Source organism: Ovis canadensis, chromosome X (genome assembly GCF_042477335.2).
Source record: "Ovis canadensis isolate MfBH-ARS-UI-01 breed Bighorn chromosome X, ARS-UI_OviCan_v2, whole genome shotgun sequence".
Classification (NCBI taxonomy): Eukaryota; Metazoa; Chordata; class Mammalia; order Artiodactyla; family Bovidae; genus Ovis; species Ovis canadensis.
The window spans coordinates 64240283-64263284 of record NC_091727.1 but is presented as its reverse complement, the minus strand read 5'-3'; the positions used below and the strand labels follow the sequence as shown (position 1 = coordinate 64263284).

Below are 23002 nucleotides of genomic sequence, written 5' to 3'. Positions count from 1 at the left end.
TTTTTCTCCCTTTGTTCCTTCTTATCAGTGGTCTATATACTCAGTGTAGCTTCTCCTTCCCCACCTGCTAAGGGATCCCATGCATTCACATGGACAGTGTGAAAGTCATTACTATTACCAGTGGCATGAGGTTAGATGTAAGAGTGAGTCTTTTGGGAGAAATGGCCACATGAGCCCCCCAAATCCTGAGGTCCCTTCAGAAATAGAAAAGTTCCCTGTTCACATACCAGGACAGAGGAGAACAGCCATTTACAGTCATCTGGCACCTTCTGGCTGAGTCAGTCTCGGCCTTTCCTGCCCTCTTCATTAACCTTCTGTTTTGGTTTCTTGGTCAGCCTCCATCTCCTGATCATTCTCACTTTGCCAGTTGAGAGAAAAGGAAACTGCACTTGCCCTGCTCAGCAAGTGGAAGAGTTGAATAGGATGGATGTGAGTGTGAGGTGTGCAGGAAGATGCCCCCTGGCATAGTGAAAGAATTTGACTAAACCAGTAAGTGCAGAAGATGGAAACTATCATGATCTCTGGGTCAACTGAGAAATTGGAGGTGACCCCCAGGCCTCCCAAGATCACTGATTGGGATCTGCTTTCTGAATGTGACAAAGTCAACTACTGACCACATGATCCTGGGACTGAGGGTTGACAAGATTAGCAAATAAAGACACAGGACTCCATTAAGTTTGAGTTTCAGATAAACAATGAACAGAGTTTTAGTATAAGTATATCCCATGCAATAGTTGGCACATACTTATGCTGAAACATTATTGCTTATGTGAAACTCTGATTTAACTGGCATCCTATATTCTATTTGGTAACCCTATGTGGGTGGGGTAAAATTGCTGTTAGAGAAAGACTAGATTTTTGGGGTTTCCAGGGGAATAGAATAGGGCCAGTAGAGAGCTGGGCCTGGGTCTGAGAGCAGGAAGAAGGCTTTCATTGGCAGGGCACTTGATGACAGCCATGAGGAACCCTCCTTGGGTAACTTGGAATCAGAAACCTTGGAGAGTCCCTCCAGCTCTGACAGTCTCTGAGTCTCAGAATCTTCAGGGATTTTAAAAGAATGGAGTGGGAAGATGATGGAGAAGGATAAGGCTAAGAATTAGAAGCCTCCAAAGAGCCTTGACCACTTTTTTTTTTTTTGGTGTTATGACAGTAGGATGCATGCAGATGTGTCAGCTGGGTCCATGGCTTTCTCTGTACAGATTAGAAGTCAAGGCTTCTAGAATATTCCAAAAGTTCATGCTGTCATTGATTCTGCTCTTGAATTTCCGACGCCCATTTTCCAAGATAGCACTGCCTGGAGGGAAGCCCATCCCAGGGCAGGCCCAGTTGAACTTTTTCCTCAGTGCCCATCCCCTCCTCTTAATGACACTGACAGCAGCCACCTACACGTGGACACCATTTCACAGCTCAAGAGTGACTGGCCATTTGTTCCTTGCCTGGATTCTCACAAGTCCGAGAAGGAGTATTCATCACCTGTTTACATTTGAGGAAGACAAACCCAAGAGATTTGCCCAGTGCCAGCCAAACCATTCAGCTCTCCACCCACTCAGGCACTTTTAATGAACAGCAGTGCATGCCTGCTGTGTGGCCCATGTTAGGGGCCAAGTGTATGAGATCCATTACCACCTATTTTCTGCCCCTGAGAGCTCCTGACCAAGGTGGGAGGTGGAGGAGTCAGGGTCTTTGGATGGACAGATGCATGAAGAGGCAGGAATAACAAAATTCAAGTCTGGACTGAGTATGAATGAGGAAGCCCCCTCAGGGCTGGCTCTATGGAGACCATGACCACTCAGAGGCCACATGTTCTTCCTCTGTGGCAGGCAGCACGTCCTCTTTTTTCAGACTAGCTACAGTCTCCACTTGCTGCCTTAGCTCTGCCCCCTGGAAGTGCCCCTGGACTCTGTACATTTGGCCCTCAGTCCTCCTCGGCCAGGCAGAGGCAGCTTCTCCTGGGAAGGGAACTGCAGATCCTTTCTCTGCTTTGCTTCCCAGGGCCTTGCAAGGCTTCCCCTTCCCTATCCCATTCCATCCTTTTGTTCAGTAGAATCTCTCATGGGATGCCAATTGGATGGAGATTAAAAGAGAGCTGTTGCTCTGTTTCAAGTGGGAGTTGGAAAGCCCAGAGTCATTTGCTCAGCCCCTCACTGCAGTGGCCCCCACAGCAGGTTGCTGGAAGCCCAGGGTCAGCAGAACACACTCTAGAAACCGGCAGCTAGCTTCACATACCATTGCAGGACCTGCTTGCCCCTCAGATCCCTCTCACAAGAGGTGGCCCCAACCAAGCTTCTAATTTGCTCTATTGGCCTTGTAAGAAGTGCTCATCCTCTTGCGTTTCCTTTCCTGTTATCCACCCAGAGACTGAGTCAGTGGCTCCTGTCACCTACCCCCTCCATAGCAGACACTCAGGCAGGACTGTTGTTATTTTTTTAATTGAAAAATTTAAAATTGTCATCGAAATATAGTTGGTTTACAATGCTGTGTTAGCTTCAGGTGTACAGCAAAGTGATTCAGTTATATATATATAAATCATGCGTGCATGCTCAATCACTTCAGTCGTGTCCGACTCTTTACCATAGTATGGACTGTAGCCCACCAGGCTCCTCTCTCCATGGGATTCTCCAGGTAAGAATACTGGAGAGGGTTGCCATGTTCTCCTCCAGGGAATCTTCCTGATCCAGGGATCAAACTCATCTCTCCTGCATTGGCAGGCGGGTTCTTTACCATTGAGCCACCAGGGAAGCCCATAGAACCCAGGTCTCCCACATTGCGGGCAGACGCTTTAACCTCTGCATCACCAGGGAAGCTTCTATAATACATATATATTATTATATATATATATATTTCCAGATTATTTTCCATTGTAAGTTTTTACAGGATATTGAGCAGCATTCCCTGTGCTATACAGCCGGTCCTTGTTGGTTATCTGTTTTATACATAGTGTGTGTGTTAGTCGCTCAGTCATGTCTGACTCTTTGTGACCCCATGGACTGTAGCCCACCAGGCTCCTTTGTCTGTGGGATTCTCCAGGCAACACTACTGGAGTGGGTTGCCATTTCCTTCTCCAAAAAGGCTCATGAAAGTGTAGTAGTGTGTATATATTAATCCTAAACTCCTAGCATGACTGTTTCTTTTCTTCCAGAGCTGTCTCTGTCCCTTGCCTCTCACTGGTGTTCAGTGTTTATGGAGCTTTGTTCCCCGATAAGGAATAGTCTCAGAAAGTTTCCCTCACAGGAGCCTGAATAAGGACTGCACTACTCTTACCCCAAACAAAGAAGTCAGTCTAATGAGGTGAAAGATCCAGGCCAGCAGGCTTTTCAGTCCCCATGAGCCCATCCACTTAGATTATGTGGCTTTGGAACTGGTCCTGCAAGAAGGTATTAGAAAGGAAAGGGGGAGGGGAGCCTGTGTGTCAATCATGGGGACAACTAGGTCTTTGGGCCCTGACAGTCACCCTGGGCCTGACAGTTGTCCTTCTGTGACATTTGGCACAAATTACCATCCCTACTCAGAAACTGACGGCACCTCCTCAAGGCCCTCAGTATTAAGCCCAAGCTCCTCATCCCCGTGTCCTAACTCTTTTGGAGATTGGCTCTGCTGCCCTTTTCAGCCTCCCTTTCCAGAAGTCTCTTCACCACAATTCCAGCCAAGCAGGTGAGCGGCACCCAACACCTTCCACACGTTTCCTGCAGGACTGGATGAGATAAAGTTGAATGCAGGGAAGGTTCACAGGCCAAGGCTAAGCCCATGGTGGCTGCTCACCAATGGTACTCCTATGTAGAGGCTTCTGAGCCTCAGAGGGGAGAGTGCTTGCATGGGGCCTCTGCATCAGAGGAAACACCCAGAATCTGACCGTTTCCCACCATCCTGACTCCTGCCAATCTGACCCATCATCATCTCTGCATGGATTATTGCTACAGTTCTTCAAAAGGGTCCTTTATCTTTCCTGACCACAGGACAATCCTTTCCCCTTTCTGCTCAAAACCCCACATTGACTCCCATTTCAGTCGGAGCAGAAGGTCAAGGCTTGATACCCTGTGTCCCTGCTAAGCTCTCTGACTTCACCTCCTCAGCTCCTTTCACTCAGCTCAAAGTTTCTGCTCCTCTGCATCTGACAGGCATATCCCTGCTTAGGGTCTGTGATCTGGCTGTGCCCTCTGCCTAGAACATTCTCAGTCCAGACAGGAGCATTTCTTGCTTCCTCATCTCCTTCAAGTCTTCGCTCAGATGCCACCTTCTTGTTATGGCCGTCCCTGACCACTCCTTTTAAAATTGTAGAGCCTGATCTCCCCACCTAACCCCTCCCCACTTCCTGTACTCTGGCTCCTTACTCTCTTCAATTTATTTTCCCATAGCACTTATCGCTTGACAATGAGCTATATAATTAGTTAAGCAATTCATTTCTATTATCTGTCTTCCCCTATCAGAGTGTAAACTTCATGAAAGCTTGACTTGTTTTTATAAATTTGTTTTGCTCACTGATATAGCCCAGCTGTCCAGAGCAATCCCTGGCGTATACTATGTCTTCAGTAATTCTGTGCTGCATCAAGAAACCCCTTCAGCCTTTCACACGTGCATTGCCTTGGTCTACAGCACACACCTGACTGGACTTAGTTGTTTTCACATTTATACATCCCCACAGCATACAAACAGATATTGGAGATGACACCTAGTGAAATGGATATATTAACAGCTAGATAAATATTTAACTGTGTACATACAACACACACACAAAGGCCACATGCGCATATGCCATGCCTGGAGAAATTGTATTTCTAAATTTTATTTTTTCATTGTAGCTTTGAGGGAAAAATTTTTGGCAAAATTTTATTATAAAAATTTTTAAGTCTGCAGAATGGTTGAAAGATTTATAGAGTGAACACCAGCTACCTAGACTGTATAGATAATATTTTGCTATGTTCGATTTCTCACACATCTGTCCATCAATATATCCCTTTATCTAGCTGTCAATACCTCCTATATGCATTTCAAAATACATTGCAGCCATCAGTTCTCCTCAGCCTTAAACACATCAGCATTAAAGAGAGTTCAATATTTGTTTACTTTTAGGTAAAATTTGCAGCATACAGAGAAATGTGTTAGTTGCTCAGTCGTGTCCGACTCTATGTGACCCCATTGACTAAAGCCCACCAGGCTCCTCTCTGTCCATGGAATTCTCCAGGCAAGAATACTGAAGTAGCGGATCCTTTCTAGCGGATCTTCCTGACCCAGGGATTTAACCCAAGTCTCCTACATTGCAGGCGAACTCTTTACCACTGAGCCACCAGGGAGTCAGCTTGACCTACAGAGAAATGCACAAGTCTTAATTGTACATTTGCTGAGTTTTGACAAATGAGTATTTTTCTCTTTTATGGAAAGAGAAATGAAAGTATAGTTTGTTTACAGTATTGTGTTAGTTTCAGGTATATAGCATGGTGATTCAGTTATATGCATATATATTCAATTTCACACATAGGTTATTAGAGAATATTGAGTAGAGTTCCTGTGCTATAAATAGGTCCTTGTTAGTTATTTTGCATATAGTAGTGTTATCTGGAGAAGGCAATGGCACCCCACTCCAGTACTCTTGCCTGGAAAATCCCATGGACAGAGGAGCCTGGTAGGCTGCAGTCCATGCGACTTCACTTTCACTTTTCACTTTCATGCATTGGAGAAGGAAATGGAAACCCACTCCAGTGTTCTTGCCTAGAGGATCCCAGGGATGGGGGAGCCTGGTGGGCTGCTGTCTATGGGGTCGCACAGAGTCGGACACGACTGAAGCGACTTAGCAGCAGCAGCAGCAGCAGCAGTGTGTATCTGTTAATCCCAAACTCCTAATTTATCCCTCCCTCACCTTTCCCTTTTGCTAAGCATAGGTTTGTTTTCTGTCTGTGGATCTATTTCTGTTTTGCAAATACATTCATTTGTATCATTTGACAAATGAGTTTTTTACCTGGGTAACTCAAAGCTCTATCAAGACAGAGAATATTGGACGTCCCTGGTGGTCCAGTGGTTGAGAGTCTGCCTGCCAATGCAGGGCACATGGGTTCGATTCCTGGTCCAGGAAGACTCCACATGCTGTGGGGCGATTGAGTCCTCAAGCCACAACTACGGAAGCCCTTGCCCCCTTAGAGCCCATGCTTTGCAACAAGAGAAACCACTGCAATGAGAAGCCTGAACACAGCAAATAGAGAGTAGCCCCCACCCTCAGCAACTAGGGAAAGCCCACGCACAGCAACAAAAACAGTGCAGCCCAAAATAAATTTAAAAAAAATTAAAAAAGAATATTGTTACTCCCAAAATGTCCTTTATGCCCCTTCCTGGTCAATCTCCTAGTGGAAGCAGCCACTAAATTTTTTCACCATAGATCAGTTTTGCCTGTTCTAGAATTTCATGAACACAAAACAATGTGATATATGTACTCACATTTGTTTATTCATTTAATAGAAACTTTATTCAGCCCTCACTAAAAGTTCAGAGATACACATCTGATGTTTGTTCATGGGGAGTAATGAATGCTTCTGGACTGAGCAAAAGGCCAAATATATTTCTAGCTGTGACCTGTGACCTTGTCCCCCACAATCACATTGTCACTGAGAGACCATAAACCTTTGGGCCTGACAAACAGAAATGTAGGCTACAGGTGTCGCGTGTGCCTTGCATTCTTCCCTGACCCCTCTCACCTATCCACGCTGGCTCTGGAGGCCTCTCAGCAGCCCCACTCCCACCTCCACTCACTTCCCACACCTGAGCTCCATCTACACTTTTCTACTCAGGTGTGGAAGAGGGTGTCACAATCTCAGCCCAGGTCTTGCCCAAGTGGGTAAAAGTACAGGTGGGTAGATGGCTGGAAGGAACTGGACAAGCAGAGGCAGCGTGTTGTCTTTTGGTCCTGTCCCGGGTGTAGGGGGCGGAGACTAGGCAGGGACTGAAAAATAAAGCACAAAGGGAGGAAACACCACTGGTCCCTGAGCAATCGGGGCTGGGCAGCTGAACAGCACTTACCTGGACTCACAAGGACCCTGGGCATAATGGTTTTGCCCTCCAAGAAGGACCTCAAGATCTCCCTGGAGGTCTTTTCTGTTTTCCAGTGGGCCCTTAGTGTCCTTGTTATCGGTGAGTCTTCTGCCTTTGGCAGGGTGACCAGATGTCCTGATTTGCCTGGGACTGAGAAGTTATAGGTTTTAGCAGGACTCTGGATGCTGAAACCAGTGTTGTCTCAGGTGAATAGGGACAGTTGGCCATCCCGGCCTCCAGCTCGACACACTTGGACACAGTCCTTGTGGGATCTGCGAGTGTGCATGTGGGTCTGGGTGCACGCTTGTGCAGGAATGTGTGTGCACATGTGTGTGAGCCACACTTGTGGCTGTTGTGTGTGATGAGCCCTCCTGGGTCATCAGTGGGTCCTGGAAGGCATGTTTGGGAAAGACAGGAAGCAGTTCCACTGAGGCCTGCCAAGGAAATGGGCATAGCTGTGACCTCAGGGACCTGAGCAGACCATCGGTGCAAGACAGTTGTCTTGGTTGCAGAGAGAGCTCTGAAAATCTCTTGTCTGAAAGAATTCATCCATTTATCCATCCATTTTTCACTCTACCCATCCTACAAATTCTTTGTGAAAGTTACTTAGTTGCTGGCCATAGTGCTATAGGTGCTGGTGCAAACCATCCCTATGGGAAGGGGGCCTGGAACAAAATTCTCATTTTTAGGTGGTTTAGGTGAGTATTGGCTGGAAGCAAGAGGATGAACTAAATGCCCCTACTTGGAAGATATCTGAGAAGGAGGAATGCAGGTGGACCTTGGGAGCTTGGGGATTGCTGGTCAGTAGGGAGAGTGGGCTAAAGAACAGGAACTGGGGGGCTCAGAGGCCTGCCTGGGGTGAGTACCAGGACCCCTGAATGCTAAGAGGAAAAAGAAAGCAGTGTTAACCTAGGAATGATGGGCAATCAGAGATAGAAGAGGCCAGGAGAAAGGAATTCATAGGTACCAGCTACTTACTTAGTGCCAGGCATTTTCATACCTATGGTTTCATTTTAGCTTCCTGCCAGCCTTATAAGGCAGAAGTTATTATCACACATAATACACACTAATAGCTACACACACACATAATGATAGCTTACACTAATATAGGATTAGCTAACATCTGTTGTGTTTTTTACCCCCACACCAGGCACTGTTCTAAGCCCCTAACGTGGCTAATCATCTCCACTGTACAAATACAGAAGCTGAGGTAGACGCCATCTAAATGGCCCATCCAAGATTGGACAGCTAGAAAATGGAAGCGCTGGCCTGTGCCTGAGTCCACAAGGGCCTGATTTTGGCCTATGAGCTCCTGTCCCTACCACCTGCATCTCCTTATTTACTGCTGATTGGGAGGCTGGATATGGATGTGGCCGTAGTGTATGTTATGCCGGAGAGGAAGGAGGAAGCTAGGCCTTCAGTGTATGTACAAATTTCTGACTGAAAGGGGAGAAAAGTCTGCTCCAAATGACCTCTTATTGAGGACCAGAGCCCCAACTGGGCCTCTCAGTCTCCTTCCATGTGACCCAGTCCTTGGGGCCCTTTCCTCAGGAAGGGCTGAGTACCCTTTCTTGAGTTCTTGTCCTATCTCCACAGGCTTGCCTCATTACCACCCCCTCCCCCTACTGCCACCATGTTCCCATGGCCAAGGAGCCACACTATATTAGGGGAAGAAGTATGGCCAGGATGGACAGCCCAGGCCAGGCTAGGGGATGGAACCTCTAGGCTGGTAGCTCCTCTTTCTCAGTCTAGTCCAGGATGTTACTCCTTAGAGGTAACCACTGTTAACAGTTTGTGTGTATGTAGCCAGAAACTGGGGCTTCCCTGGTGGTTCACTTTCTAAAGAATTCACCTGCAATGCGGGAGACCTGGAGTCAATCCCTGGGTTGGGAATATTCCCTGGAGGAGGGCATGGCAACCCACTCCAGTATCCTTGCCTGGAGAATCCCCATGAACAGAGGAGCCTACTGGGCTACAGTCCATGGGATCACAAAGAGTAGGACATGGCTGAGTGTCTAAGCACACAGCCAGAAATTATGGATATACGTGTGTGTGTGTGTGTGTGTGTGTGTGTGCAGGGCTTTCCTGGTGGCTCAGCCTGTAAAGAATCCACCTGAAAGGCAGGAGACTGCCTGCAAAGCAGGAGACTTAGGTTCGATCCCTGGGTCGGGAAGATCCCCTGGAGAAGGAAACGGCAACCCACTCCAGTGTTCTTGCCTGGGAAATCCCATGAACAAAGGAGCCTGGTAGTCTACAGTCCATGGGATTTCAAGTCAGACATGATTTAGTGATTAAACTACCACCACCACCATGCCTGTACACATACACATATAGCCAAGAGGCAAAAAAAACAAAAAACAAAAAACAAAAAACAAAAAAAACCAGGAATGTGAAAAGCACAGTCTCTGAGTCAGACTGCCTGGTTTTGAATCACAGCTCTACTTCTTACTATCTGCGCTCCTTGAGCAGTTTATTGATCTTCTCTGAGTCTTGTTTTCTTCATTTGTAAAATGGGCATGTGAGAGTGGAATAATTGGACTGGCCCATGTATGCTATGGTAACCAACTAATGTGGAAATCTCAGTGGTTTAACTCAACAAATGATTATTTCTTGTTTATGTTAAACACCCAGCCCAGGTTGGTGGGGATCTCTGCTCTCTGTGGATACAAATGTTCAGGCTGATGGAGGCACCTCAAAACTGTGATGCTGAAAAATGTGGCTTCAGAGATGACCACTGAGTGAGCAGGAAAGGGAACAGGCCTCATGCACACTCCTTTCTGCCACCACCAGAGTGACAGGTGTAAACAACAATGAGCCTTATTTTCAACTTTGTCAATTATGAAGTATTCTTATGTATTTATTAGCAATTAGCATTTCTTTCTCTGTTAACAGCTCATTCATGACTTTTGTCCATTTTTCTATTAAATTTGAGTTGACTCTTAGAGGACATGTAAGAGGTAGATGAAGAAGGAAGAGTGTTCAGGGCAGAGAGTGGGCAATAGCTGAGATGAGGGGAGAGTGTAAAGCATTCAAGAAGCTGCCAGTGGTTAAGCGGAATGAGAGGGTAAGAGCTGCAGAACTGATGCTCAATAAATATTGAATGAAAGGCTGAAAGAGCGGGAGAGGGAAGACAGAGGAGACTGGCAAAAGAGGCAGGGGGACAGATTGTGCAGGGTTTGTCAATCATGGAAGTGTTTGGACTTTTTCCTGAAGGCCATGGAGCCGTGACTGGGTTGGGCACAGGGCAACGGCATCAGATTGGTGGTTTTGAGAGATCACTGCAGCTTTGGGTACCGAACTGATTATAGGAAGAGACTGTCACTCTAACTCAGGTCAGAGATCGTGGTAATTTGGGCCAGAACAGTCTTAATTGTGAAGGGGAGAAGAGGGATTCAAGAAATTGGAGTAGAGTTCATAGGACTTGATGATCAGAAGATGTGGGAGAGAGAAAGGGAGGAGGTGAGACTGAGGGTTCAGGGATCCGTGTGAGCTAGAGAGGGAGCAGGTGGAGCAGAGAAGGAGGAGAGCGGGTGAAAGCAGGTGAGGACAGAGAGCAGCTTCCCAGAGGGCTCTTAATCAGAGCTTGACTTCGGGCTACATGGAGAGTTAGCCTGCGACAGATAGAAGAGTGTCGGGCCTGGGCTCCCAGGAGGTGATGGTTCCAGTGCTTGTCCCTCAAAGCTTTTCCGGCTCTTCACCCTATGAATCTGCAATGGAATCATATCCATTTGGACCCTGATGACCTTGAGACAAGACCATCACACGGAGTCTGTGAGAAAGATAAGGTGGAAGCTGGTGTTGCTATCCCCACTTGGCTAGTGTGAAGCTCAAAGTCTTGTTTGTGGTCATACTCATGCTAAGGGGCAGGATTCATGTCACCACCTGAAGCTGCACTGCCTCCCAAGATATCCCCAACACTGTCTGGGTCAAGCAAAGCCTAAAAGAAACAAATCTCTTCTGGACTAGACCCATGCCTCTCTTTATTTCTTGAGAAAGTCAAATAGTTTTGTAAAGTGAAGTCACTCAATCGTGTCCGACTCTTTGCGACCCCGTGGACTGTAGCCTCCCAGGCTCCTCTGTCCATGGGATCCTCCAGGCAAGACTACTGGAGTGGGTTGCCATTTCCTTCTCCAGGGGGATCTTCCTGAACCCAGATCTCCTGCACTGCAGGCAGACGCTTTAACCTCTGAGCCACCAGGGAAGCCCTAGTTTTATCAGGAGTGCATCAAAACCTGAAAGTGCTGGCCTTTGCTCCACGCTTAGATATGTTCCCTAGAGGCAGCTATTCTCAACTTTGTTAGCTCTTTTTTTTTCTGGTATTTACCTCCATATGTCTAAACTATACTATTTAAAAATTCTAGATATTACTATTTTCCAATGTAACGATTTTAGACAATATCACTGACTTCCTAATATGGAACATTAGATTTCAGCTCCATATATGCCTTTTGCCCCATAACCACCCAGGCTGTTTTACTTAAACCCCTGACTATGACTAGCAAATCTTCTCCATAGTTGAGCTACTTAGTGCACTATGATTATATTTCCTTTCTTGTGAAACTTCTTGTTTTCTCTGGAATTCATAATTGCTTCATTTTATTGTTTACCTCTATTTTTTATTTAAAAAGTTTGTTGGCATATAGATGATTTACTATGTTTAGTTTCAGGTGTACAGCAAAGTGATTCAGTTATACATATACATATATATGCAGATTCATTTGCACATATAGGCTATTACAGAATATTGAGTAGAGTTCCATGTAGTATTGAGTAGATCCTTGTTGGTTATCTATTTTATATATAGTAGTGTATATATTAATCCCAAGGTCCTAATCCATCCATTCCCCCATCCATATTTCTCCTCTGATCACAAGTTTGTTTTTGAAATCTGTGAGTTTGCCTTGTAAATAAATTTATTATACCAGTTTTTTAAAACTTAGGTTCTGCATATGAGTGATGTCATATGGTATTTGTCCTCGTGTGACTGACTTCACTTACTATGTATGATAACCTCTAGATCCTTCCGTGTTGTTACAAATGGTATTATTTCATTCTTTTTATGACTCAGTAATGTTGCATTCTATATATGTACCACATCGTTGTTCTCCGTTTCTCTGTCAATGGACGTTTAGGTTGCTTCCATGTCTTGGCTATTGTAAACAGTGCTGCAATGAACGCTGAGGTGCACGTAACCTTTCAGACCATGTGTCTTCAGATGTATGCCCAGGAGTAGGATTGCTGGATCATATGGCAGTTCTATTTTTAGTTTTTTAAGGAGCCTCCATACTGTTCTCCATAGTGGTTGCACCAATTTACTTTCCCACCAATAGTGCAAAAGGGTTCCTTTTTCTCCACATCCCCTCTAGTATTTATTGTTCTTAGATTTTTTGATGATGGCCATTCTGACTGGTGTGAGATGATACTTCATTGTGGTTTTGATTTGTATTTCTCTAATAATTAGTGATATTAAACATCTTTTCATGTGTTTTTTGGCCATCTGTAAGTCTTTGGAGAAATGTCTAGATATCCTGAACATTTTTTGATTGGGTTAATTGCTTCATTTTAAATTTTAGTTATCTCTTAGTTATCTACCAGTTATCAATAATTCATCCCCAAACTCTCCACAGACACGTCAGGAATCTGCACTTCTCCTCTTCTTCACCACCACGGTTTTTTACTTCTTTGAGGGCCTCACTGGTGGAGCCCAGCATCCTCCTGTTACAGTCCAGTCTCATGCAGCACTGCCGCCTCCAGGACCCGTGAGGCACCCTGGGTGCACAATCTAAGAAGGTGTTCATGCTCAGCGCTGTGCAAGTGTTGGGTCACTATTTGCCTGGCCCTGAGAGTGAATGTCTCCTTGAATTTTGCCATGCTCTCCTCACTCTATTCCTGGCCCTGCTCACTTCCTTCCTTTGTTGGATTTCTTTTTACCTGGATCCCATGCTATCCTCTGTCTTGCTTTACTCTCTCATTTTTGTGGAGCACATCCTCCAGTAGTTTCCTGAGAAAGGGATGTGGGAAACAAACTCTCTGACTATATGTCTGAAATTGTCTTTATTCTCTCTTCACACTTGATCAATAATTTGGCTGCATATAGAATATCCTAGCTATATCTAGTGCAAGTATCTGAGTCTAGAGTCTCTTTGGTTCATTTTATTTCAGAGAATAATCCTCCCATGGCCCAGCTGTATAGTGAAAGAGAAGAGGTCTGGGGTTTTAACTACTTCTTTGATACATTTGCCATCAAGCCCTGTTACATCTACTTTTTGTAACACCTGGTATTTCCAAATTCTGAGTCTCCTAGATTCTCCAGTGCAAACAGGTTTACTCTTGTAGACACTCCCCCTCGCAAGTAACTACATTTCAACTTTCTTGTTCTCAGTCAGTTAATCCCTCCTCTGCTCACTGTCTAGCAGGCAAACATTTTGCTGATAGCTTTCAGTCACCTTTGGCATCTCTCTGATTCTCTTTTTCCTTGCAGAATCTCTCTTTTAAAACATCCTGTGCCAGTACCATACTGTCTTGATGACTGTAGAGCCTGAAGTCAGGCAGGTTGATTCCTCCATTTCCATTTTTCTTTCTCAAGATTGCTTTCGCTATTGGAGGTTTTTTGTATTTCCATACAAATCGTGAAATTATTTGTTCTAGCTCTGTGAAAAATACCGTTGGTAGCTTGATAGGGATTGCATTGAATCTATAGATTGCTTGGAGGTTCAGGATGGGGAACATGCGTATACCTGTGGCGGATTCATGTTGATGTATGGCAAAACCAATACAATATTGTAAAATAATTAGCCTCCAATTAAAATAAATAAATTTATATTAAAAAAGAAAAAACAGAAAACCTATATTCTGTAAAAAGGGGAGCATATAAATAAACCATGATTCATTCATATAATGGAAAACCACTTGGCAATAAACAGGAACTATTGATACACCCAACAGTATGGCTGTATCCCAAAACATTATGCTGAATAAAAAAGTTTTACACAAAACAAAACAAACAAAAAAACATCCTGTAAGAATTTTCATGAGGCTGCAGCAAGGAGTCACGATAAAACCTGTGTTCATTCTGCCATGTTCAATTAGGAGTGTTTCATGTCTTCTCTAACCTTTCTTTTGACCCCCTTTCTCTCGCTGTCTTATTCACAGTCATTTGAAAAAATGAGTCCAGGAAGAATCCTGAGCATGGCTTCCTGTGACTCACCTCCATGAAGTCTGTCCTAACTACTCTAACTTACATTGCTCCTATCTTGTTCGAGCTCAGCATGGTCCACACCGTATTCTGGTGCAGTCTCCTTTGTTTCTTGTTTGCCAGCCTGCATGCTCCCAACCTGGCTGAAGGTTATCATCCTCTTTCTCTGGTATTCTGTTCACCTTCTCAGAGATGATATGGAGAGAAAAATGTGAGCTGGAGGAAGACTATTCCTGGCTCTGTCTTTCCAGGACTCCTAAATTCTGGTGGCCAAATCAGTGAGACCCACCACTGGCTCCCTGCCATTGACTGCAGCCCAGAGTGCTGCTGGCGCAGGCCCTGGGGGGAGAGGGCTGACTGCATGGAGCACAGTGAGGGAGGAAAACACCTTGTCTCCTAGACTCAAAACAAGTTCCCAAGGCTAGGGCAGATGCTGGGGCTCTGGGCACGCAGGCATGTGATGGGGTGAGGAGGTAAGACGGTCATGTGAGCCCGGCTGAGAGTGCTTGTGACCTTGGGGTAGACATAGCCTCAGAGGGAGGGCAAGTGTGAGGCGCTGTTCGCAGTTCATTGACTCTGGCCTGGGCTCCCTCCAGTAATCACCGTGATCGCCGTCAACCTCTACCTGGTGGTGTTCACGCCGTACTGGCCCATTACCGTGCTCATCCTCACCTGGCTGGCTTTTGACTGGAAGACCCCTGAGAGAGGTGAGGGCCCTGGAAGGGCTGTTGCCACTTGCCACGTGCTCTTTCTTCCTTTCCTTATACTCTTGCCAATTCCCTGGCAGCCCTTCAGCCTGACTTTGTCTGGGGTGGAGGTGAGGGAAGGGGTCTCTTCAAGGTGCCAGTGAGGCCAAGGAGGGAACTGGAGTGGGCTCGGGGAGGGGCGGCTAGTACAGCAGAGAGCTAGGGCTGTCCCAAACAGGCCCTGAAGTTCATTCCCAGCCTGGTTGTCGCTTAAGGGGGCAGGAAACAGGAAGGGGTGAGGGCACCCTGAGACAGGCCCTAAAGGGCTCTGAAGAAGACAACAGGGTGGACAAAGCTCAGCTGTATCAGCTTTGTTTTCAGGTGGCCGCCGGTTTACCTGCGTGAGGAAATGGTGCCTGTGGAAACAGTACTGTGATTACTTCCCACTCAAGGTGAGGAGTCCCAGATCCCCACTGGGGCCCCAGGCCCAGCCCTGACTCCCTGTGGCAGCAGCTGGGGCAGGGCGGGGGGCGGGGGCATCATTCACATTGAGGCCCATGTGACTGAAGCTCCCCAGAGTTGTGTGTTACCCCATCTGCACGGCCAGACATGACAGCCCTTTCCTTTCTAGGTCTCTAGCCAAAAGAGAGGACCTCTTCCCTGGCTATATCTCTCTTGACTTCACTTTCCTCCACAGCTTCTGAAGACTCATGATCTCTCCCCCAGCCTCAACTATATCGTCGCCTGCCACCCTCATGGGATCATGTCCCATTCATGGTTTGGCCACTTTGCCACAGAGATGTCAGGCTTCTCCAAGACGTTTCCTGGCATCACTCCTTATATCCTCACAGTGGGGGCCTTTTTCTGGGTGCCTTTCCTCAGAGAATATGTCATGTCTGTAGGTGAGTTGGCTCCTGGGGTTGGAAAGCCGAAGAAATACATGGCTGCCCGAGAAAGAAGTATTGGGTGAATAGGTGAGAACAAGGCCGGCTCTGCAATCCCCTCTGGTCTGAAAAACTACTTTAGGCTCAGCTGCCTAAGAGAGCCCTTCGCTAAGGAGGGTTCTCCCCACCTTAGAAGTAGGGAGGAAAGTTAGCAGGTTTAGCAGGTCACCAATGATCTTTTGGTTTTTCCTGCCTACCAGGGGCCTGCTCTGTGAGCCAATCCTCCATGGACTTCCTGCTTACCCGTAGAGGCACAGGCAACATGCTGATGGTGGTGGTTGGTGGCCTGGCTGAGTGCAAATATGGCCTGCCTGGATCTACCACTCTGTTCCTGAAGAGCCGCACTGGCTTCATACGCATGGCCCTTCGGCATGGGTAAGGACACTTCTGGTCCAGATTGGGGAGAGGGGATCCAAAAGCCCAGCAGGGAAGGAGGAAGAGGTTTTGAGGAAATGTTATTTAAAGAGGGAAGGGTAAAGTCGCTTCTATTGTGGAGTAGAGGCTGGGTCAGGTTCTAGAGGCATTTCTGCTTCTGAAGAAAGGCCAGCAGGCCAGCCTGGAACCTGATCTGCCTCAGACTAGCATCTCATCTGAACCAGTCTCTCTAAAAAGGTGACTGGCTGCAACTGGATGTCAGAGAAAGCCAAAATTCCCATGTGGGTGAAAGGGAAGAAACCAAAAAGAAATGGCCCTTGGCTCCTAGCTTCCAGTGTCTCAGACAATGTGGGTTTACAGGAGGGTCTGGGACTCGCTGGAGCTTCCCTGGTGGCTCAGATGGTAAGAAATCTGCCTATGATACGGGAGACCCAGGTTCGATCCCTGGGTCAGGAAGATCCCCTGAAGAAGGGAATGACAACCCATTCTGGTATTCTTGCCTGGAGAATCCCATGGACAGAGAAGCCTGGTGGGTACAGTCTGCGGGATCACAGAGTTGGACATGACAGAGCGACTAACACACACACAATGGGACTTGCTTCCCTTAGCTTGCAGGCAGCCTGGGGTAGACCACGCATTGCTTCCACTTAGCTTGGACCTGGGCCCAGCTGGGTTAAGGGCTGAAGGAACTTACAAGGAGACCTAGGGAGCACTGGTGGTCAGCCTACATTTCTAACCATTAAAGAATATGCTTTTTGTCTTCAGGGTGGCTCTAATCCCGGCCTACTCCTTTGGGGAGACGGAACTCTACAAACAGCACATTTTCACCCCGGGGGGCTTCATCAATCGCTTCCAGAAGTGGTTGCAGAGCATGGTGCACATCTACCCTTGTGCCTTCTATGGGCGTGGCTTCACTGAGACCTCCCCAGGCCTTCTGCCCTACGCTCAGCCTGTTACCACCATTGGTAAGTGGGCCCTTCAGCTGGCAGCCACGTCTAGGACACAGGATCTGGTTCCAATGCTAGACCTTGGCTCTAGCCGTGGTCAGAGGCAGGGAGGCTGGCCAGGATGTGCATAGGGTGGGGGGAAGCATGGGGGAGAACCTGGGCTGGAGGCCCATTCTGAGGAGTGAGCCACTCTGATGCTTTTCTCTTAAACTTCTCCATCTCCCCTGACAGTTGGGAAGCCTCTACCACTGCCCAAGATTGAGAACCCAAGCAATAAGACGGTGGCTAAATACCACGCAATCTATGTGGATGCCCTGCGCCAACTGTTTGACCAGTACAAGACCAAGTTTGGCTTCTCAGAGGCCCAAGAGCTGGTGGTAACTTGACAGACACCCCTCATGGCCTCTCAGCCTGGTTGGAAGGTGTGGAACATGTGAACAGGAGGACTTTTGTATGACTCTTGCTCCTGACTTGGTCAGTCCTTGGAGTGACAGGTTTGTGTGTGTGGGTGCCTGTTTGGCTGTTTTCTGGATCCCTCTTCCTCCTTCATCTCTCTCCTTCCAGCTCTTCTCTGACTTTACCTTGGGGTTACAAGGAGATGACCCCAAAGGCAGGGAAGGCCCTGGGGAGAGGTGTCCTGAAACCTCCCTCACAGGCACCCACTCAGCATTGGAACTGAGAAAAACAAGAGACAGAATAAAAAGCCCACCTCTGATACTGTCTGTGCCCCAACCAGCTTATTCCCTAGGATCCCTGCTCTTGTCTTTTTCTTCAGCTCTTAAGCAGCCCCATCTTCTGGCATCAAGGCTTCTCCAGGACTGGAGGCCTTGAGATCCAGTGAATTCAGGCCCTTCCACCTTCAAACCCTATGACTTGAAACAATCAGTCTCCTCTGAGTCTGTTTCCTCATCTGTGAAATGAGATAGTTCCTCTAGTGCTTACTTCAAAGGTTAGTGGGACGATAATACTGAATGTGATTGAACTTTGTATACTGGAGAGCTACACAAAATTATTCTCCAACTATTTTGCCCACTGCTTATCCCTGAGCAAACAATGCCCTAAATGTCATGACATCTCGATGTTTAGAATAAAGTTTATCCAATTAAAAAAAAAAAAAAAAAAGAATAAAGTTTATCCAATTAAAAAAATTCTAATCTATTTTTATTGTTATTTTTTCAAGTTTGTCTATTTTATTTTTTGTTTGTTTGCCACTCAGCACGTGGGATCTTAGTTCTCTGACCAGAGATCAAACCTGTGCCCCCCGCAATTGAGGAGTCTTAACCACTGGACAGCCAGGGAAATTCCTAATTTTTAAAGAAGAAAGTTGACACTATAGGATCTTGTCAACAGTTGTTTGAAAGTTTAAGTAATCTTTCAAATGAGCTTGGGGAGCTACTTTAACTCTTTAATGTTGGTCTCCTCTGCAAAATGAGTGATACATCATGCGGAGCTGGAGGCTGGATCTACCCAAGCTGTTTGGGGCCCAGGCCTGAAGAATGTTGCAGAAGTCAGGGTCTCAAGCTGAGGGTGACTCCCTGCTATGTCTTCATCTCAGGAAAATGTTCGTTTTTGCAGGACCCCTAGCCTATTGGACATGCAGTTACAGGAAAAGACCCAGGTGATGGGGATAGGTGTATGTGGGCTGGGGCACAGAGAGGATATGGGATGTTCTGACAGGAAACTCAGACCACCTTGCTTCTGCTGCCCCGTCTGAAATGGGTGCCTCAGTTCTTCTCCCAGTTCATGTGTGGTGTCAAAGAAGCATGTAGTGGAATTTCCTGGTGGTCCAGTGGTTAGGATTCCAGGCTTTCAGGAACCTGCTGAGGGTGCAGGTTCAGTCCTGTTCAGGGAACTAAGATCCCACAAGCCGCCCCAACCCCCCCAAAAGGCACCTAGCAGGTAGGAAGTGCTCAAGCTGATTTTAAGAACAAGGGGAAAAAGCTTTATTTGCAAAGAATAAACCATTAATTTACACAAACTTACATCCTGGTTTATATACATTATGTATAGTTTATATACATACACAGTATCTCACACTGGATGCTGATCCCCAAAGCAGCATTGGGCCTGCTCCAGGCCACCCTCACCACGCAGCCCTTCCCCTCTCCCAGCTGGAAGCTTTTGACTAAAGAAATGACATATCCCAACTCCACTTGGAGAGAGCCCTAAAATGGATTACAAGGAAAATATCCAGTTCTTTTTTTGTGCTCACATGGCCTAGGGAAGACTTCAGGCAGGGGGGAGTCCTGAGGCAGCCCCAGGACTCCCTGCAGTTGGGCCTGTCCGGAGGCTTCCATCCTGAGGCAGAAGCTGGGGAAGGGCCCTGGGGAAGGAAGCAGTCTGACAAAGGCTGTGGCCATGCATTCCCTGCCTGGCTAGGCTCCAGAAGAGGGCCAAGCATTTCCAGACTTGAGTCCGCGGGCTGCAGAAAGAAGGGGGCTGTGTGGGACACAGACTGTGCCTCCCTCACCTTGCTGAGTCTGGAGGTTGGGGCCCCCACACCTCAGGAAGGTCGCCTTCCCTCTCTGTTTCCTCAGTTTCCACATGAGTAGGGTAGAAGGTAGGTTGGGCTAGATTACTTCTAAGGGCCTCTCGAGTTCTTAATTTCTCTGAATCTATTTGCATCCACCAGAAGTTACATAAAACACACATATTCACACATGGCTCAAACTTTTTGTTCACCTTCAGGGTTCCTAGCCCTTTATTGCTCATCAAAAAGAAATTTGGCTCAGGATGGATGAAGGGGGTCCCCAACAGCTGCCTTTTGTGCCAGCTTTGGCTGTTGGAGCCGGAGCAGCTGGCAAAGCCCCACCATGCAATTCTCCTTCAAACCTCTGTCATCCGCTTGCTCACAAATGTCCTCATCCCATCCTCCATGCTAGCCTCAGCTTTCTAAAGCCATGTTGGTGTAATTCCAAGGGGGTGAATCTAGCTCCATATTCTCTTAAGAGTAAATGACTTCAATAACTTTGCAGCAACAGGGCTCCCCAGCTACCTCTTGCTTCCCTCATCACCCCTCTCCCTCCAGAACTGCATCTGAAGAGTCACAATGAATAAGAGTCCTGTGTGAATCCTATCTTCCCTCTAATCCCCTCCATACCTAGAGAAGAGGGTTGGTGTCAGAATGCCCTTTAGTGGCACAATTAGGAAGTCTTTTGCTTCCCTTGTCTCATCCAGACCTCTCTTGGGCTTTCTTTGCATCCCTGAGAGATCCTGGTAATACAGAGGTCTCTGTGGTATGGCAGAAAGAGATAAGGAGTCACTCTAGCTGTGGGAAGTGACCAGCTCCTTTAACTTGCCTGAAGGGCAACCAGAGGAAGCCCTTGTCCACAGGAGGGGCTCTGTGCCCAATGGCTGATTCATTGGTTGGTTCTTTCATTGGATGAAAGAACACAAGGGGTATCTGTTCTGTGGCTACTGGAGGCCTGCTGCTTGGGCATGCTACCAAAACACTTCTTCTGAACACAAAAGCTCTAAGGCTGATGGGAGTTTCCCAAAGAAATGGCCTACTCTTTTGTCCCAGAGCCCTTGGCAGTCAAGAGAAAAGGTGCTACCATCAAGGAACGAAAATGAGCCTCTCTGGGTTTCTCCCTAGATCCCTCAGGGATTTGGGGTCCATATTACCAGTTTGATTGGTTCTCTCTTGGATTCCAAATTCAAAACAATGCTGAGGGGAAGAACAGAAGAGCTTCACAGTCAGACCTGGTTGAAAGCCCAAGGTATGACTTAAATTGGGTGAGATCCTGCTCAAAGCACTCAACCTCTGAGCCTCATCTAAATGATGGGGTTGGTAATATTATCAATGGAGATAGGGAAAATACAAACTTTAAGGAAAGGTTCTCATCAGATTCTGCTGAGGACTGTCTAAGGCACTTTATAGGATCTGGGGTCAAACACATGCCTCAAGCTTGCTTCATCTGGGGTGGGAAGGCTATCATTAGCAACCAGATAATGGTGGAGTAGCTCACTCCCTCTTGCTCTGATCCTTGAAGGGCCAAGCAGCATAGTTTCTTAAAAAACGAAGGCACAGTAGGGAAATGAGTACCAATTGTTCTCGGTGGATTTCAGCTGCCTTAAGGACCTTACTCCCTTTCTCTGCAGAAGGAAATTTGTTCCAGGAGTGAAAGTAGCAGATTCTACAAGACTGGCTCTCTCAGGTTTGGGCTACAGACCCAGCACCCAGACTGGGCCCAGACAGTTAGAAATAAGACCCTTGCATGATCCTATCATATGATTTGATGGGAAGCTTGAGGGTGGGGGAAAGGTGTCTTTGGGCCTGACTAGTGGGCACAAGCCTGCCCATTGCCTAGACACTGCCTCCTCTTGAGCCTGGATTCAGGGAAGCAGCACTGGAATCCATGGAGACTCTTCTGTGCTGTGGTTTTATTGAGCCAGAGAGAAGAAAGGGAGTGGTATGTGATTAGTAGGGCATCAGCTGTTGTCCTTTCAGACAAGGTCTATGCTAATGACCACTTGGATTGCAATACACGTGAAGAAAACCCTGTCCTATCCCCAGCTCTTACTCTTTCTGGGTCTGATAAAAAGCTCTGCCTTGCTGATGCCCAGGGTCAGTCTAGGGTTTGGGAATTTTAGTAGGCTAGCTTGGTAGCTGCCTAGGTACTAGAATTTGAAGGCACTTTTGGAGGTCATCCAGTTCAACTCTTTGCCCCCAGACATAACTCGACTAAATGAATATTGGTGCTGCTTAATACATAGATAACTTCCTTTGTGCCCAGGTAATCTAAAGAGTATCTCAGACTCACACAAACACAGGTCCCGGGATAGGCACCAGTCTCAGAGAGAGGTAGGCTCTGGCGAGGAAAAAAATGGGAGTTCTCACCAGGCTGGGAAAGGGACAATTGTGCAGGGATCTGGGCAGTTTTCTGAGCTTGGAGCACAGCTGTAAACAAAGTGAAAGACACGTGGCCCCAAGCATGGCCTCTGGCTCTTATACAGGCAGGTGTATGGCCATGCCCTGCAAATGCTTCAAGGAAAAGCAAAGCTTCTCTCCCCAAAGCCCTGCCAACTGCTGGCACACGGATCAGCGAGAGTGGGAAGACCATCTGGTAGGCTTCTCCCCTGGTTTCTGTAACAAGCACCTGCATTTCCCTCCTTGCCCCTCTCCTTAGGCTGCAATGTTACCATCCCACCCTACACGCACCCTTCGAGGTCAAAGGCTTGCCCCACAGTTTGGGCTGTACTGTTGCTACTTCTCGCCTGCTGCCTAAGCCCCTCACTTTAGTGCAACAGAATGACACCAGGGACCTTGAGGTTATAGTCATGCTAGAAGCAGTCAATGGGGAGCCAAGGAGGAAGGTTCTTCTTCACACCAACCCTGGGGCTTCATCAACTGTCCTGTTCACTCCAGGTCAATCTGGAGAGTCAAGTTGGCCTTGTCATCTTGGAATTACTGGGGAATAAATAGCACTGGGAAATTTTTCTCTGCGGCTGTGACACCCACATACCTCATTCCACAGCAGCACTTAGAGGTTCTGGGAGTCCTAGCTCCCTAACCTGGGGTAGGGGCATGGGCAGGGGCAAAACGAGGTTGGAGGGATCTAGGATGCAGGGGCCTCGCCCAGCCTGATGGCCCCGAAGAAGGTGGTGTGCTTGCTCATGTTGATAGAGATGTCAGCGTGCACCATCTTCACGGCGATCTTCTGCCGGGCTTTGAGGAGGCAGACACCTGCTGTATAACAAGTGTTGTAGTTGGTTTTGCCGGTCTCAATACTGCGGGTGCACTGCAGGAAGGGCTTCTCGTCCACCACCACCTCATAGCTGGCAAAGTCAGTGAAGTTGATGTAGTATACCTGGGGGAGAGGCAACAAGAAGGGATTGGGG

At 47.2% G+C, this 23002-nt stretch overlaps 2 protein-coding genes across 9 annotated transcripts in view; one reads left to right on the top strand and one right to left on the bottom strand.

Moving 5' to 3' along the window:
* Window positions 1–7028: 7028 nt before the first annotated feature.
* Window positions 7029–18309, top strand: AWAT2 (acyl-CoA wax alcohol acyltransferase 2). Its single transcript, XM_070290296.1, has 7 exons — window positions 7029–7113; window positions 14806–14916; window positions 15277–15347; window positions 15593–15797; window positions 16040–16214; window positions 16980–17179; window positions 17393–18309. The coding sequence occupies exons 1-7, from the start codon at window positions 7029–7031 to the stop codon at window positions 17545–17547; spliced, it is 1002 nt and encodes a 333-aa protein (XP_070146397.1). The 3' UTR covers window positions 17548–18309.
* Window positions 18310–19080: 771 nt separating this feature from the next.
* The window catches only part of EDA (ectodysplasin A), a 358964-nt gene continuing 355042 nt past the window's right edge, over window positions 19081–23002 (bottom strand). For all 8 annotated transcript variants that reach the window (XM_070290292.1, XM_070290295.1, XM_070290293.1 and 5 more), the window contains one exon: window positions 19081–22971. In XM_070290292.1, coding sequence (XP_070146393.1) covers window positions 22720–22971 — 252 coding nt within the window. In that variant the 3' untranslated portion in view covers window positions 19081–22719. The remainder of the gene's footprint in view (window positions 22972–23002) is intronic.

What these genes read in the sequence shown, in the direction of transcription:
- AWAT2 (XM_070290296.1), top strand. Translation starts at nt 7,029, where the DNA reads ATGGTTTTGCCCTCCAAGAAGGACCTCAAGATCTCCCTGGAGGTCTTT. An exon ending in CTGGAAGACCCCTGAGAGAG is followed by an intron (nt 14,917 to 15,276) that starts GTGAGGGCCCTG and finishes CTTTGTTTTCAG; the next exon opens with GTGGCCGCCGGTTTACCTGC. An exon ending in AGAATATGTCATGTCTGTAG is followed by an intron (nt 15,798 to 16,039) that starts GTGAGTTGGCTC and finishes CCTGCCTACCAG; the next exon opens with GGGCCTGCTCTGTGAGCCAA.